Below are 16,257 nucleotides of genomic sequence, written 5' to 3'. Positions count from 1 at the left end.
TGTAGAATTGAGGTCTCGCTATGTTGCCCAGGCTGGTCTCAAACTCCTGGGCTCAAGTGATCAACCTGCCTTGGCCTCCCTAAGTGCTAGGATTACAGGCGTGAGCCATTGCACCTGGCCTAAGTTTTTGTTTGTTTGTTTGTTTTTAGACGGAGTCTCGCTCTGTCACCCAGGCCGGAGTGCAGTGGTGCTATCTTGGCTCACTGCAACCTCCACCTCCTGGGTTCATACCATTCTCCCGCCTCAGCCTCCTGAGTAGCTGGGACTACAGGCGCCCACCACCACGCCAGGCTAATTTTTTGTCTTTTTAGTAGAGACGGGGCTTCACCTTGTTAGCCAGGATGGTCTCGATCTCCTGACCTCATGATCCGCCCGCCTCGGCCTCCCAAAGTGCTGGGCCACCATGCCCAGCTTGTACCTGGCTTAAGTTTTGAGATAATTTGTTATGCAGTAACAGATAACTTATACAACACAAGTTCATGTCATGCTCATGACAACCCGGGGGTTGTCTCCAGCCCCATCACTATCTCCATTTTATGGGAGAGTCATTATCCCTACTTTATAGAAGAGGAAACTGAGGCAGAAAGAGGAGAAATCACTTGCCCAAGGTCACACAACTTAGAGGTGGTAGAGCTGGAGTTGAACACAGCACTCTGGCTCTAAGATCCATGAGCAAAACCAGCATGATACACGGGTGCATGCACAGCCCATGTGGTACTGGGTGTGTGCCACGTGACCCAGGAAAGCAAGAGGCTGTGTGCATGTGTCTGGAGGACCCACCAGGCACACAGCTCTGAGCCCATAACCTCTAACGACACCCAGGACGCGGAGCTGTGTTCCTTGGGAAATGTCTGCAAGAGATTTTGCCACCACTTGCTCGGCACTACAGGCAGCTGGAAAAGAAGACTCGGATAGCTGCATGGTGGTGCTCAGGGCCTCATCCCACCAGATCTGAAGCTGCCCCTGGGCCCTCGCCACCTGCTCCCCACTGCCTGGGGAGCAGGGCAATTGTCAGGATGGGCAGAGACAACTTGGCTGGCTTCTGCCCTGGCCATGCATACAGTAGAGCTGACTCCAGGTCCCAGGCTCCATAGCCCAGCAGCCATTAAGTCCCAGTTCCCAGCTAGGGCTCAAACTTGCCTGGGCCGCATGCCGCAGGCCACTCCACTCTCTGAGCTTCAGTTTCTTCTTGTGCCCAATGGGGCTAATCCCCCTGCACAGCCAGCAGATTTCAAGCCTAATTCCAGGAACCAGAACCCCCTTCCTTGCCTCTCCCAGGTCCTGGAGCCCAAGGGCAGAGGCCCCTAAGTGGGAGTTAGGCTAGGGCCTTGTCCCCAGGTGCTGGCCACACGCAGCTCCAGCCACCAGGCTCTGAGCCATGCATCCTCCACTCCACCCCCTCCACTTACCCAATAGGTAGTCCACATTGTGGGGGTCAAGGGTCAGGAGTTCCGTGCGGTTCCAGATGAAGTGGGAATGCTAGGAGGAAGGGCTGTGTCAGCACATGCCGGGGGCTAGGGAGAGTCGGAAGGACTGACCCCAGCAGCTATCAGAGTCTGAGACCTTTACTTGTTTCCTTCCTCACTTAAAAATCTCTCCCGAGGACCCACCATCCCTGACCTTAAGAAACGATGAATCAATAGCCTATTATAATGTGTAATACAAGGGGATGAGAATTCTGATAGAGCCCAGGGAGGCCGTGAGCCCAGACACAGGACCAGGGAGGGCTTCCTGGTGGAGGTGATGTTCTAATGGGTCCCTGGAGGACAAGTGGGAATTGAACAGCCTAGGGTCAGGAAGGCTATTCCAGGAGGGAGGGATCACAGGGCAAAGAAGAACCAGGCACAGATCTCCAGGGGCCTTGAGTGCTGACAGGCGTGGGCTGTGTTTTCTGGAGGCTGTGGAGGGCCAGGGAGGAAGCAAAGCCCCAGCTCTGCTTTGGGGACCCCATCTCGGGGGGAGATAAAGGTGTGGCTGTTTTCCCAGGGAATAAAGTCCATGGAAAGAAGCCAGCTAGGCCAGGCCTGGAGAGGGCACCATGTGGGCCTGGACCAGGGGTCCCAGCACTGCCAAGGATCTGCTGTGTGCCCTTAGAAGACCCCCTGCCTTCTCTTGGCAATGACAGTGGGATCAGTGGCTTTTCAAGCCTCAGGGGCTGTTGTGGGGAGGAGGGCAGGGAGGCTCAGAAAGTGGGGCTCTGCGTCCCCCCAGCCCCTGCGTCCTGGAGGTGGCTCTCCTGTGCTCTCTCCCTCCAGGGTTGCTCCTGTTACTCCCTCTTTACAGATGAGGGCACTGAGGCACACAGACCATGTAGCCACTGAATGGTAAAGGTGAAACTGACTCTAGAACCCACTCTTAAGGCATGATTTTCTAGGGATGTGGGGCCTCCATGGGACCTGATACCCAATGTGGCCAGGCTCGGGGCCATGGTGTAGATGCTCTCTCCCCGTCTTAGAGGTCTAGACCGAGCTCCTGGGTAAGCACCCTGCCTGGGCAAGGAGGATGCAGCTCTGGCCCCATGTGCCACGTAGAGAAACTGAGGCTGGTGTCTCTCTGGCTTGAGCTGGGAGGGGGCTCTGGCCCAGCCTGAGCTGACTCAGAAGAGATGGAAAGGGTTCAAAGCCACTCAGTCCCACACCCCCACCAACCCCACGGGGGCCCTTCCCTAGTCCCTACCCCCACCTCGTTCTTGGCCCAGCCTCATCCCACGAGGCCTCCCCAGGGGCCAGTCCTGGAACTTGCAGAAACCCAACCCCAGAGTGACATCAAAGTGGCTGCCAGGCTACTCCCCACTGTCTTCAGCCCTGACCACAGTCATTTCCAGACCCCAGCTGCCCCAGGCCCGCAGGCCAGCAGCTCAGATTTAAAGGGCCAGAGGCCACTCCAAGGAGCTGGAGCTTGGGGTCCCTCCAGCCTCCCTTCCCCAATCTATTCTGTCTCCCAGCCAAGGGGGACTCACTGTGGAGGGCTTCCCCACTCCCTCTGTGGCTTGCACACTGGGGCCAACCATGTCCTCCCCTGATCCATCCAGCGCTGCCTCCTCCCTCCGTCCTCCTACTTGCCCAGAGCTTCTTGGCCCCTCCCTGTGGTCTGTCCCCCCAGGGCGCCTGCAGAGCCAGGCATCCCCCATGCAGGCACACAGCGTTCCATGTTTCCTTGGCCATCTGGCTCAGCCTCTGTGCCTCCCGCATGCCCCACCGGGCACCTACATACAATAGGTGCTCAGGGTGACTGAATGTCCACGCAGGTTATTCCCTGGCCCAGCCTCCTCCTCACCGTCCGCCTCTCTCTGGTGTCCCCTCCAAGGGAAGGAAATGATTAGTCACCAACTATCTACCGTTTGTATATTTCTTAGGCCATTTGAGCCAATGGAGGAAAGATTTCTGATGCCCTTTCTACAGAGGACAACAGAGCTTCAGAGCGGAGGTCACACAGCCTCTCCCCATCACAGGCCACCTCTGCAGCCACATGGCCCCAGCACAGGCTACCTTGTGTCTCGGTTTGAAGCTCTTCCAGGTGTCAACGAGGTCCAGGCCGTCCAGCCTCGTGCCCCTGGCTTTCTCGTCAATCTCATACTCCACATCAGTTTTATTCTTGGGGTACATGTATTTCCGGCCACCCCCCATGATCACCTAAAAGAGACAGGAGCCATCACTTCTGCAGGGTTCCAAGATGCCCAGAAGCCCCAGTGACCTTGGCTTGGAACCTGGACTCCTGGAGTCCCTGGGGATGGTGTGGACAATTTCCCAGCCTGGTGAGCCAGGCCTCAGTCATCTCTGGGCCTTACTTGTCCAGTGGGGAGATGAAATCGTGAGTCTATTGGGATGGTGGTTTGGCGCTTCTAGGGATATTGGAGGAGCTGATAACTTACCTTACTTGGCTTCCCGGAATCCACAGAACTCCCACTTGAATAAGAATCAGACCATTTACAGAGCGTTCACTGTGTGTCAGGCACTAAGCATTTAACATACATTCTGACTCAACTTCATACCAAGGCTGCAACAAACCCTGGTCACCTGTTTTCCAACTAAAAAAATGGGCACAGAAATGGGTTTTTCCCACCAAAGGCCACAGAGCCAGGAAGTGGCAGCGTCAGGATTCAAACCCAGGGCTTTTCCAGCTATGGCACTAGGGCCCTGCTGTATTCATGCAGCTGGGGGCAGGGACTCCCAGAGCCTCCTCTCCCACGGTGAAAGGCTGAATGCGTACAGGGAGAGGCTCCAGCCAGGGAGGTCTTTGGGGCAGCCCACAGCTGGGAGCCAGCCCACCGCAGCCTGGGCAAACAGCGGGGCCGGGCCTCACGGCTCTGTAGTCACCACCAGGCTAATTTTACCCACCAGCTGGTGTGTGCGGGCAGACGGACGCGGGACTGTTTGTTTTCCTTGGGAGTCCATGTTTGAAGTCCTGACTATTTTTAAAATAGGGCCAAGAGCATAACAGCAGCCGCCTGCGGTGACCACCACACTAGTGTTCTCTTGTCACCGCGGGCGCCAGCCCGGGCCACTGCCCCTGGCTGACACCTTGGGAGTGCAGAGCCTGACTGACACTGGCCCCAGATCCACCATTCCAGGCCTGCATCTCATAGGTCCCTTGCTCTATCCTCCACTCTGTCTCCCACCTTCGAACCTAGGTTTTGTGGAATGCGTGGGGGGCAGGAGCACAGGACAGCAGGAGAGGTGGGAAAGGCGCCCCAGGACCAGCCTGGGTCCAGGCCATGGTCATGGCCGTGAGCTTTGAAGTCAGACTTGGGTTTGAACCCTGACTCTATCGCCTACTGACCAAGGGCCTGCCACCTAAACTCTCTGAGCCGTTTTCCTATCCATAAAATGCGACTGGCCAGGCGCGGTGGCTCATGCCTGTAATCCCAGCACTTTGGGAGGCTGAGGCGGGAGGATCACTTGATGCCAGGAGTTTGAGACCAGCCTGGACAACATGGCAAGACCCTGTCTATACAAATAAAATTTGTTTCAAAACTTAGCCGGGCATGGTGGTACAGGCTTGTGCTCCTAGCTATTCAAGGGACTGAGCCAGGAGGAGCACTTGAGCCCACGAAGCTGAGACTGAAGTGAGCCATGATCACGCCACTGCACTCCAGCCTGGGCAACAGAGCGAGACCCTGTCTCAAAAATAAAATAAAATAGGCCGGGCACGATGGCTCATGCCTGTAATCCCAGCACTTTGGGAGGCCAAAACGGGTGGATCACCTGAGGTCCAGAGTTTGAGACCAGCCTGGCCAACATGGCAAAACCCCGTCTCTACTAAAAATTAAAAAAAAAAATTAGCCGGGCGTGATGTGCGCCTATAATCTCAGCTACTCAGGAGGCTGAGGCAGGAGAATCGCTTGAACCCGGGAGGTGGAGGTTGCAGTGAGCCAAGATCGCACCACTGCACTCCAGCCTTAGAGTGAGACTCCATCTCAAAATACTACTACTACTACTACTACTACTACTAATAATAAAATGCAACTAACATCCATCCACAGACCCATCACAGGAGGAAAGGCAGTCACCCAGGGAAGTCCCCAGCACCCAGGGGGCGGCTGCCACTGGAAGGCATTTCTATTGCCAGGAGTGGGGAGAAAAGTGGTTCAAAGGGGCAGAGTCCTTGCTCTCAGCTGCAGCCAGGAGCTCAGGGGGCAGGGCGGGCTGGGAGGGGAAGAAGGAGAAGGGGACCCCAGGTCACAGGTCCCTTGCCCCCCCAACTGTTCCCACAGAACCTGACCTCTTGGCATCTTTGGAGTGGAAAACGAAGCCCCCAGTCTTCCTGCAGGGAGCCTCATCGTTTCCAGCCCAGCAGCGACTTCACACGGGCTCATTAAACTCCCAAATAACAGACTTGCTGTTTGGCTTTGGGGTTTGGGTTTGTGTCTTTCTTTCTTTCTTTCTCTTCTTTCTTTTTTTTTAAGCAACAGTATTTATTTTCAGGGTGGACACCAGGATTTTTGTTTCATGTACAGTCTGGGGACTGGGAGGCTTTTGGGGGGTTGGTGATGGACAGGCAGGTGGGCTGGGAGAGAAAGGAAGAGGAGGAAAGAAAGGGATCCTCACACAGGTCCTCCCTCCTCACTCACTCCCTGGCTTGTGCCCCCCGACGTGGCCCCTGTGGCCCCCCTCCTCATCTCCCACCCCTTCACCTGAAACATCTTCCCTCCCCTCGAATTTCCTTCAAGTTCCTGTGCCCTGCTCAGGCTGTCCCTGACAAACCCCTCTGAGGAGCAGTCCCCATGTAATTATACCCTGTGCCTGTACAACAAATGTTCTCACATCCATGACCTCATCACAGCCTCCCACGGCCCTGGGAGCAAGCAAGTGTGACTCTCTGTTCCTGCTGCACAGGTGGGGAAACCGAGGCATAGGGAGGGGAAGGGACTCGCCCCAGGCCACCTGTCGGGTGAAGGCAAGCCAGGATGAGTGGCTTGGCCTCAGATGTCTGCTCCCTGAAAGGGGCCAACAGCACTGTGTGTCCTGAAAGGGGGTACTTAATCCACCATGCTGGGAAAAGGGCAGACGTGGGTCTCTACTGTAGAGGGGCCAAGTGGCCCCCAGAAATTTGTGGGGGGCAGTGCATGGAGAGCTGAAGGCAGGTGAGTTTGTCTGGTGGTGGAGAGAAAGAGGTGAGGCGTAGCTGGGTGTGGGGTCTTTCTCTGCCCCTCACGGAATCCAGGCTCAAGGGACAGAAGTCCCCAGATCGCCTCAGCAGTCCCCCACAGTAGGCAATAAAAGCCTGAAAAGGAACGAGCCGGGCATTCTCACTTAAGAACAGAGAGTCACATGGATGACTTCTGCCTCCATGAGTCAGCTCAGTTTGTCGAAGTGTGTTTCAGGGCAAGGACATGTGGCTCCTAAGTAAGTGCCACCACCTTCTGGGCACTCGCTAGGCCTCAGGTCCTGTGCTGAGCTCCACAGGGATTATCTTAATCAGTTCTTGGCATAAGCTCATGAGGCAGGTACAGTTCACAAAGGAGTTGTGAAAGGGAAGCCTCAGAGAGGTTAAGTAACTGACCCAAGGTCGCACAGCTAGCAACACGCAGGGCAAGGTCTGGAACTCGGAAGTTTAAACACGAGAGTTGGCACCAACCAACCACTGTACACACCAGCTCTTTGCCGGGCATGCTGGTGGTTGAGTGTACAGATATGTGTCCATCTGCGCCCATGTGAGTGCACGGGGCAGGCAGATGCCACTTGGCCACCACCACCTCCCTGTGCAGTGGGGGGCAGAGGTGGGCACAGCACCAGGTTCCAATTTATGGAATCATCCCTGGGTGCCTGGTTCTTGGGGTGTGGTGACGGTCACATGAGGGTTCACCCCACAGCCCCACCGCAGAGAAATCCCACAGTGCCTGCCTGCCCAACCGCAAATCCCCTAATGGGCTGGGAGCCTCCCAGGTGTGTGGGGAGCCAGGCCGGGCTGCTTTTTTTTTTTTTTTTTTTTTTGAGACGGACTCTCGCTGTGTCACCCAGGCTGGAGTGCAGTGGCGCGATCTCGGCTCACTGCAAGCTCCGCCTCCTGGGTTCACGCCATTCTCCTGCCTCAGCCTCTCCGAGTAGCTGGGACTACAGGCGCCCGCCACCACGCCCGGCTAATTTTTTTGTATTTTTAGTAGAGACGGGGTTTCACCGTGGTCTCGATCTCTTGACCTCGTGATCCGCCCGCCTCGGCCTCCCAAAGTGCTAGGATTACAAGCGTGAGCCACCGCGCCCGGCCCGGGCTGCTTTTTCCAGGCCAGCCTGGGCCTGAGGCCTCCTGCCCACCAGAGGCCCCACCTCGCCCCGTCCCTTCCCGGCTGCCCCGGAGCACTCACGTCAATGTCCCTGATGTTGTGCATGAGCTGGTAGGCGATGTCCTTGCAGCCCTGGCTCAAGGCCTCAGGGGGCATCTCGTTGTCTGAGTACCAGTCCCGGTCAGCCGAGTGGGCGTAGGCGGCGCTGGGGGTGGCATGGTTCACTCTCGTGGTGGTCACAATGCCCACAGATTTCCCTGGGGTGCAGGAGGGGCGGGTTCGGCTTTATCCACAGATCGGGGTGTCCCAGCTGCCTCCTCCCTCCCGCTCCCCCTCCCCGCTATAGACAGGCCCCCCTTCAGTTCTGGGGATTGCCCGGGTCTCAGTCTCCCCATCCACAGCAGTAGGTGTCTGGCAGTGGCTTCCAAGTAGCCGAGCGGCCAGAACACTGTCTCTGGGACCCTCTCCCCTCACCCCAAGGGCCCTTGAGATGTGAGCACCTGGGCTGGAGTCCTCCCCTTCATCAAGGCACCCACAGGACCCCTGAGGGATCTCAAGTGGACTGTGGCTCTGTCACTTGTGTGTTGGCCTTGTCACTTGTGTTTTGGCCTTGGCCCCTGACTAAAGCTCCTGGGGGCACGGGCTGGGCCTCCCAATTCCGAGGAGGGAAGGGGCGTGGCCATGGACTGCACCCCACAGGCTAGCCCTGGGCTGACTTCTGCCTCCTCACACCAAACCTACAAGGGGGCTACGTTCCCACCCATTTTATAGTCAAATGAAAAATCGACTCAGGGAAATGAACTGGGACCCGAATCCACCACTGAGTGAACCCCGAACCCTCAGCCTCCCCTGTCACGGAAGAAATGCCATGGATATTACAGACTCCCAGCACACCAGAGCTGGGAGCCCCACAGAGAAGCCTTTTCCAGCCCCTTCCCATGACACAGTCAGAACGACTGAGGCCCAGACAGGCCACGAAGCTGGCCCTGCTCCCCGCTGCTCCCCCGACTCACCAGCGTCCTTGGCCCAGCGCAGGATGGAGGTGACCTCGTTCCCCTGGGTAGTGTTGCACCGGGAACGCTCAGTGGCCGCGCTTACCCCCACGGTGCCCTCGTTGGCCTTCACCCCACACAGGTAGGCGGTGGCAGTGCCAGCGCTGTCAGGGACCTGGGCATTGGTGTTGTACGTCTGCAGGTGGGAGAAGAGGGTCAGGAGATGGCCAGGCCTTTGGCCCCATGGCACCCACCCCGCCTCCACTCACACCATGGGGACTGGGGCGTGAGGAACCAGAGAGGACCCCATAGCCTTGACCAGGCCCACTGCCCACTGAAGCCCCCCAGAGCCACAGGACTACCTAGCTGCCTGCTTCCTGCCATCATTCCCTGCACCCTGGCAGCACTGCGGCAGGACCTTAGCTCTCCAAAGTATAGAGAAGTGTCCGGCGGAAGAGTGGGACTCAGGTGGGGTCAGCGGAGGCCTCTCTCTGGGCCTGGGGCTGCAGGAGCCAGTGAGGAGTTGGGGAGCAGGGGAGTCCTGGAGAAGGGAGAGGGAGGGGCCTTCTTGAAGGAGTGGGGGGCCTGGGGATAGGGTAGTGAAAGTGAGGGGGAAGGGGACTGGGGAAGGGAAGGGTGGGGCCAAGACCAGCTCTGACTTCTCTGCCACCTGCCCTGTGGCCACCATCACAGGGTTGCCCTACATCCGAATGTTTAGCAGAGACCCCGAAACTATTTGCCTGTCTCCCTTCCCTACCAGCCTGAGAGCGCCTTGAAGGCACAGAAGGCACCATAGTCCCCACTACTCCCCCAGAAGTGAGCCTGGGGCCCGACCCAGGGTCTGGAGGTTATTACATAACGCCACCATCACCACCACCAATAACAATAGCTACCCAGCAGCGCACACTGCCTTGAACAACCTAGGTCAGTACAGGCATACCTCATTTTAGTGTACTCCACAGACACTGCGTTTGTTACAAATTGAAGATCTGTGGCAACCCTGTGTCAAGCAGGTCCATCAGCATCATTTTTTCCAACAGCCTGAGCTCACTTCATTAGTGTTTTTTAGCAATAGCATATTTTTAAATTAAGGTATATACATTTTTTTTAGACATAATGCTATCCCACACTTAAAAGACTACTGTAGGGTGCAAATATAACCTTCATATGCACTGGGAAATCAAAACATGTGTGATGTGCTTCATTGCAATATTTGCTTTATTACAGTGGCCTGGAGCCAAACCCGAAATATAGCTGAGGTATGCCTATAGCCTAATTAACTTCACGAACCGCCTCAGGAACAAATGAATGAACTAGAACTTCATGCAAAAGTGTATACAGGCCGGGCACGGTGGCTCATGCCTGTAATCCTAGCACTTTGGGAGGCCAAGGTGGGCGGATCACCTGGGGTCAGGAGTTCGAGACCAGCCTGGCCAACAGGGTGAAACCCCATCTCTACTAAAAATAAAAAAATTAGCCAGGCATGGTGGCGTGTGCCTGTAATCCCAGCTACTTGGGAGGCTGAGGCAGAAGAATCACTTGAACTCAGGAGGCAGAGGTTGCAGTGAGCTGATGTCATGCTACTGTACTCCAGCCTGGAAGACAGAGTAAGACTCTGTCTCAAAAAAACAAAAAAGCATATATAGGCTGGGCATGGTGGCTCACATCTGTAATCCCAAGACTGGGAGGCCAAGGCTGGAGGATCACTTAAGCCCAAGAATTAGAGACCCCCATCTCTACAAAAAAATTAAAACATTATCCAGATATGGTGGTGCACACCTGTAGTCCCAGCTACTCGGGAGGCTGACGTGGGAGGATGGCTTGAGCCCAGGAGTTGGAGGCTGCAGTGAGCTATGACTGCACCACTGCACTGCAGCCTGGGCAACAGAGCAAGACCCTCTCTCTAAACACACATATGCAAGCAGGTACAGTGATGCTATGGTGTCAGAAGTCAAGGCGGTGGCTGCTCCAGGTGGGGAGTGGGCTTGGGCGTGGAGGAGGGTCAGGGGGTCAGGGGACCTCTGGCTGCTGTCATGTTCAGATGCTCGACCTGGATACTAGTTATACAGACCTGAACTGGGCTTGGGGATGGGGCTCACCTTGGAGAGGGCCACGAAGGGGAACTTGTCCATCTCCAGCCTGGTCTCCTCCCCAGGGTTGTGGTGGAGCTGACCCTTGAGGATGCGGGCGGCCGTCACTGTGGAGACGCCCATCCCTGCAGTGGGGAGCGCGGGCCTCAGTCTCTCATGCTCTTGCCTCTCCAATCAGCCTACTTGGGTACCCAGAAGCTCTCTAGTTTGGTACCAAGGCAGGCTCGGGCAGTTGGCACTGGTCACGGCTCTGTAAATGTCAGTGAGCAGCCCCTCTCTCCCTTCGCTCCCAGATCCTCAGGGGGCTGCCTGGCAGAGCAGGCCTCTTGAATCCACAGCCTGGCCCCTCATCCTTTTAAACACCCCTCTTCCAGAGCCCTAGCCCCTTCAACACAGCCCCCTTCAACTCAGCCTGGCTTCTGGGGCTCCTGGCTAGGTGTCCTGTCCCATCACCCCCACGGGCCTCACCATCTCCCAGGAACATGATGACATTCTTAGCCACGTTGGTGTTGAGCTTCTGAAGCTCCAGGGCATATTTCAGTGTCTCTTGCGCTTGGTCTCGCCAGTACTTGGGGTCTTTCTCTTTCTCTAAACAGAGAGAGACGCAGTTACTTGGCGGGGTGAGGACAGTCTCGTATCCCCAGACGTACAGATCCCCCCACTTCTGACTGCTCAGGCTGGAATGCCTGAACTTGGAAGTGGGTGCAATAGTTGCCCACCCAGACAACACATCTGTGGTTTATAAATATGTGCCATCCAGATCCTGCAGAAAAGCCTGTGGACCCTGGGGTCTTCTCCTCACATCTCAGAATGAAGAAACTAAGGCTCAGAGACAACGAGTGACTTGCCCAAGGCCACACAGCACAGGCAGACACTGGTAGGGCTGGGTTTCGCTCCAAAGCCCATGCTCATTCCTTCTACCCAGTAGGGAGATGAGCTGCTAAGGCAGCAAATGAATTGTGCTAGCACAATTAAGAGAGTAATGTTTAACCTATTCAACAAACTCCTTCCAGCAGCGGGGGTCCCCTGATATAGCCAGCCATCAATTATCAACTCTGCTTAGCTTATTCATTAAAGTAGGCTCAGCAGGAACCTGACTTGGTTGCAGAGTTAATAGCAGTGCTGGAAAGCGAAGCTTGCCTTTTGCTTAATGTGTCAAATTTAAAGGAGCCAGGTGATCTCACTCTTGTTAGGATTAGTTATCAAGGACGACATTCTGCATCTCTCATCCCCCACCTCATCCCTCTTGGCTGATAATGACTTCTGGATGGGGCTTTATGGTTTTGAGATAAAATGAGAACTAAGAACACTTCTTTCTCTCTCCCTCTTTCTCATGTGTGTGTGTGTGTGCAGCAACCAATCCACAGCTTTAGTGCCAGACAGACCTCAATTAAAACCCCAGCTGCCAGGCATGGTGGCTCATGCCTGTAATCCCAGCACTTTGGAAGGCCGAGGCAGGCAGATCACCTGAGCTCAGGAGTTCACGACCAGCTTGGGCAACACGGTGAAACCCCATCTCTACTGAAATACGAAAAATTAGCTGGGCATGGCAGTGTGCACCTGTAGTCCCAGCTACTCAGGAGGCTGAGGCAGGAGAACTGCTTGAACCCGGGAGGCGGAGGTTGCAGTGAGCTGAGATCATACCACTGCACTCCAGCCTGGGTGACAGAGCGAGACTCCGTCTCAAAAACAAACAAAAAACCCCCAGCTGCTCCAAGTACTAGCTCTGTCGCCTCCCTGAGCCTCAGTCTCTTCCCCTGTTAAATGACACTGCTGGCATCATCCCCTCAGGGTCGCTCTAAGGACTGGGCCGGATAAGGCAAGTGACACACCTGACCCACGGGAGAGGCTCAAAAGTTGCCTCCCACCCCCATTATCCCATCTCCAGGGCTGGACCAGGATCCTGACTATGGGAGCTGGAGTGCCTCCCAGAGTCTGCGGGGCTCCCCTCTGTCCCAGGGCCCTAGCAGATCTGCTCAGAAGCCTAGAGAGGAAGCTCCCTAGCGGTTTCCTCTTTCGAGGCCTCCCACTGCACAGAACGGGAGGAGAGATCAGGAGTGGGAGGGTCTTGTCCAAGGCCGTGTAGCATGTTCGTGGGCTGGGGACACAATTCTCATCTTTTGGCCCAGCTCCGGCGCGTGCCTGGCTCTCCGGGTGGCCGTGGGTGAAGAACAGCCCTCCTTCCTCAAACACGCACTGGCTCTGGGCGAGATGCCAGGGACCCCCCACACAGCTTGTCTTATTCCTCTCAACTGCCTTGGTGGGTGGGCACCAGTGTCTCCTCCACATTAGGAAATGGAGAGCCTGAGATTAGGGCCCCAAGTGGGAGAACTGAAAACTCACGCGTCGCCGTGGCTCTGCTCCAGCCTAGCATAGGCGAAGAGCACAGGCGAGGAGCAGGCAGGATGCTGCAATGCACCTCTAGCCTTGGACCCAAGCACCCCCATGCCCTCCCCAGGAGGCCTCCCCTTGCGTCACCACCTCCCCAGTCCCTCAGCCCACTGCCCTCATCCTGACAGCCCCAGGTCCACCCTCTCTCTTCTGGAAGTGTCTGCTGAGGGCATCAATTTCAGATGTCCCCACATAGTCCCCACTGGGAATTGGGAGCACCTTGGCCCTTCTGCCCGACAGGGTGCCTTTGGACAAGAGTTGCTGCCCCAGGAAATGGGACACCCCTAGCTATCCACGGGCAGTTCTAGGATGACATGAGATAAAGTCTGGGCAAGGCCAGGGCCAAGGGTTTTGCTCGGAGGTCCTCCAGGCCCAGGCCGGTTCCAACCTCCCTCCTGCCTTCCTCAAAACACACCACGGTGCTGTTGGTCATGGAGCCTCTTTGGCCAGTTGGGTGCCATTGGGTGGTGAAGACCTTCTATCCACCCTGACCCGATACAACCTGTCCCTGACTTAACAGCTTGGAGGTCCCGGGGCTGGGCTGACATCAGCCTGCCCCGCACCTGTTGCTCTTGTTCAGCCCAGGCTCTGCCACCAGGTCCCCTGCTCCATCAAGTGCTTGTTCTCTCTATACTGGAGTCCCACAAGGGCAGAGTCCCGTCTTTTTCACCAGAGCCACCCAGGGCCTGTCCTTGAGAAGGGTTTGGAGTCTGGTTTAAGCAATGATGGCTCTGGACAACTGGATTCCAAGAGGCCGTTGTTTTTGGGGACTACTAAATGATATGTGCAAATGCTCACGATAGAATGCCGGGGAAAGGGCACTGATGGGTACATACTGTATGATTCCATTTATATGAAGCTCAAAACAGGCAAAGTGAGTCTCTGGTGGCCAATGTAAGCCTGGGCATCTCCTCTGGCTTTGGGAGGGGGTTGGCACAGGGAAGCCCACAGATGCCCCACGACCAGAAATGTTCTGTCTTGATCTGGGTGGTGGTTGCACGGGTATAAATATATGTCAAACATTTTTCATGCTATGTATTTAAGATCAGTGCCCTTTTCTGTAAGTTATACCTAATTGAAGAAAAAAAAGGAGGCTAGGGCAGTGGCTCATGCCTGTAATCCCAGCACTTTTGGAGGCCATGGTGGGAAGATTGCTTGAGGCCAGGAGTTTGAGGCTACAGTAAGCCATGATTGTGCCACTGCACTCCAGCCTGGCGACAGCAGATACAAAAAGTTGAATTGCTGAACGTCTGAAGATTTTTCATGTTGTCACTTTTTCACCTTTTCCCTTTTCATCCCCTAGTTCATCTTTCACAGGTGGGCTGTAAGTGCTGAGAAGGCAGGGACCCCATCCCAGAGTGACCTTGGTCCCCCACGGATGCAACTGGCACCACAGGGTCTCAGAGGCAGCATGGCCTGAGAGCCCAGCGGCTCAGGCTCAGTGCCCCACTGCACCCCATCTCCTCATCTGCTGAAATACAGCCGTCCTAAGAGAAGAGACCAACATTCACTGAGCATCCACTCTTTGCCAGACACTGTGACTATCCCATGTGATTCCCATGATGGCCCTAAGCGGGAGGAACTTTTATCCCCACTGGACAGATGGAGACACTGGGGTGTGGGGAAGGCAAGTGGGGACTTCTAGCCACATAAGGGACTGAGGCAAGGAAGGCTCTCTTCTCCAGCTCCAGATACAGAAATGCTGGGGGAAAAAAATAGCACATAGGCCGGGCGCGGTGGCTCACGCTTGTAATCCCAGCACTTTGGGAGGCCGAGGCGGGTGGATCCCGAGGTCAGGAGATCGAGACCACGGTGAAACCCCGTCTCTACTAAAAATACAAAAAATTAGCCGGGCGTGGTGGCGGGCGCCTGTAGTCCCAGCTACTCGGAGAGGCTGAGGCAGGAGAATGGCGTGAACTCGGGAGGCGGAGCTTGCACTGAGCCGAGATTGCACCACTGCACTCCAGCCTGGGTGACAGAGCGAGACTCCGTCTCAAAAAAAAAAAAAAAAAAAAAAAAAATAGCACATAGCTCAAAAAAGGAAGAAAAGGGGGCAGGAAAATCCTCAGGCGACAGCATTGATGAGGGAATCTAAAACCAGAGGGGCCCACAGGAGCTGATGCAGAGAGGAACGCCTGGGACGGCAGGCCAGGTACAGGTTCAGGCTGAAGCCGGTTTCTTTTCTTTTTTGAGATGGAGTCTTGCTCTGTTGCCCAGGCTGAAGTACAGGGGCACAATCTCAGCTTACTGCAAACTCCGCCTCCTGGGTTCAAGTGATTCTCCTGCCTCAGCCTCCCAAGTAGCTGGCATTACAGGAGTGCGCCACCATGCCCAGTATTTTGTAAAAATACAAAATAGTTTTTGTATTTTTAGTAGAGATGGGTTTTTCCCATGTTGGATAGGCCGGTCTCAAACTCCTGACCTCAAGTGATCCACCTACCTCGGCCTCCCAAAGTGCTGGGATTACAGGTGTGAGCCACCATGCCCGGCCAGAAGCTGGTTTCTTTTTAAGAGACAGAGTCTCACTCTGTCACCCAGGCTGGAGTGGTTTGATTATAACTCACCGTAATCTTGAAATCCTGGGCTCAAGTGATCCTCCCACTTCAGCCTCCCGAGTAGCTAGGACTACAAGCAAGCAGCACTGTGCCCAGCTAATTGTTTGTTTGTTTGTTTTTAGAGATGGTGGTCTCACTATGTTCCCAGGCTGTCCTCAAACTCCTGGACTCAAGCGATTCTCCCACCTCAGCCTCCCAATGCACTGGGATTACAGGCGTGAGCCACCACACCAGGCCTGCTGAAGCCACCATACCAGGCATGCTGAAGCCACCACACCAGGCCTGCTGAAGCTGTTTTAAGGTACACATTTTGCCTTGGAGCTATGGAAGGGATAGAGAAAGACAGTCATTCATAAGAAATGTGAATTCAAGTCCAAATCTGAGCCAGGTCTAAGTGGGGATCTGAATTTATAGTGTACGAACTGTAAACCAAGAAATTAACATAAAAACTGGTCTAGAATTAGTTGAACCCCTAGCGTCCTGAAAACACCATGCCGCGCTGTGGAAAC

General features: G+C 55.4%; 1 protein-coding gene across 4 annotated transcripts in view; it reads right to left on the bottom strand.

Annotated features, from left to right (window-relative positions):
• The window catches only part of ALPL (alkaline phosphatase, biomineralization associated), a 73,669-nt gene that overhangs the window by 6,572 nt on the left and 50,840 nt on the right, over positions 1-16,257 (bottom strand). For all 4 annotated transcript variants that reach the window (XM_032759208.2, XM_058444548.1, XM_058444546.1 and 1 more), the window contains 6 exons: positions 11,271-11,390; positions 10,812-10,927; positions 8,734-8,908; positions 7,802-7,977; positions 3,489-3,632; positions 1,410-1,479 (listed from right to left, as the gene is read on the bottom strand). In XM_032759208.2, the coding sequence (XP_032615099.1) occupies positions 1,410-1,479; positions 3,489-3,632; positions 7,802-7,977; positions 8,734-8,908; positions 10,812-10,927; positions 11,271-11,390 (801 nt within the window). The remainder of the gene's footprint in view (positions 1-1,409; positions 1,480-3,488; positions 3,633-7,801; positions 7,978-8,733; positions 8,909-10,811; positions 10,928-11,270; positions 11,391-16,257) is intronic.

The sequence above is a fragment of the Hylobates moloch genome, unplaced genomic scaffold (genome assembly GCF_009828535.3).
Source record: "Hylobates moloch isolate HMO894 unplaced genomic scaffold, HMol_V3 SCAFFOLD_9, whole genome shotgun sequence".
Classification (NCBI taxonomy): Eukaryota; Metazoa; Chordata; class Mammalia; order Primates; family Hylobatidae; genus Hylobates; species Hylobates moloch.
The sequence above is the reverse complement of the archived record's forward strand: the minus strand, read 5'-3'. Positions and strand labels throughout refer to the sequence as shown.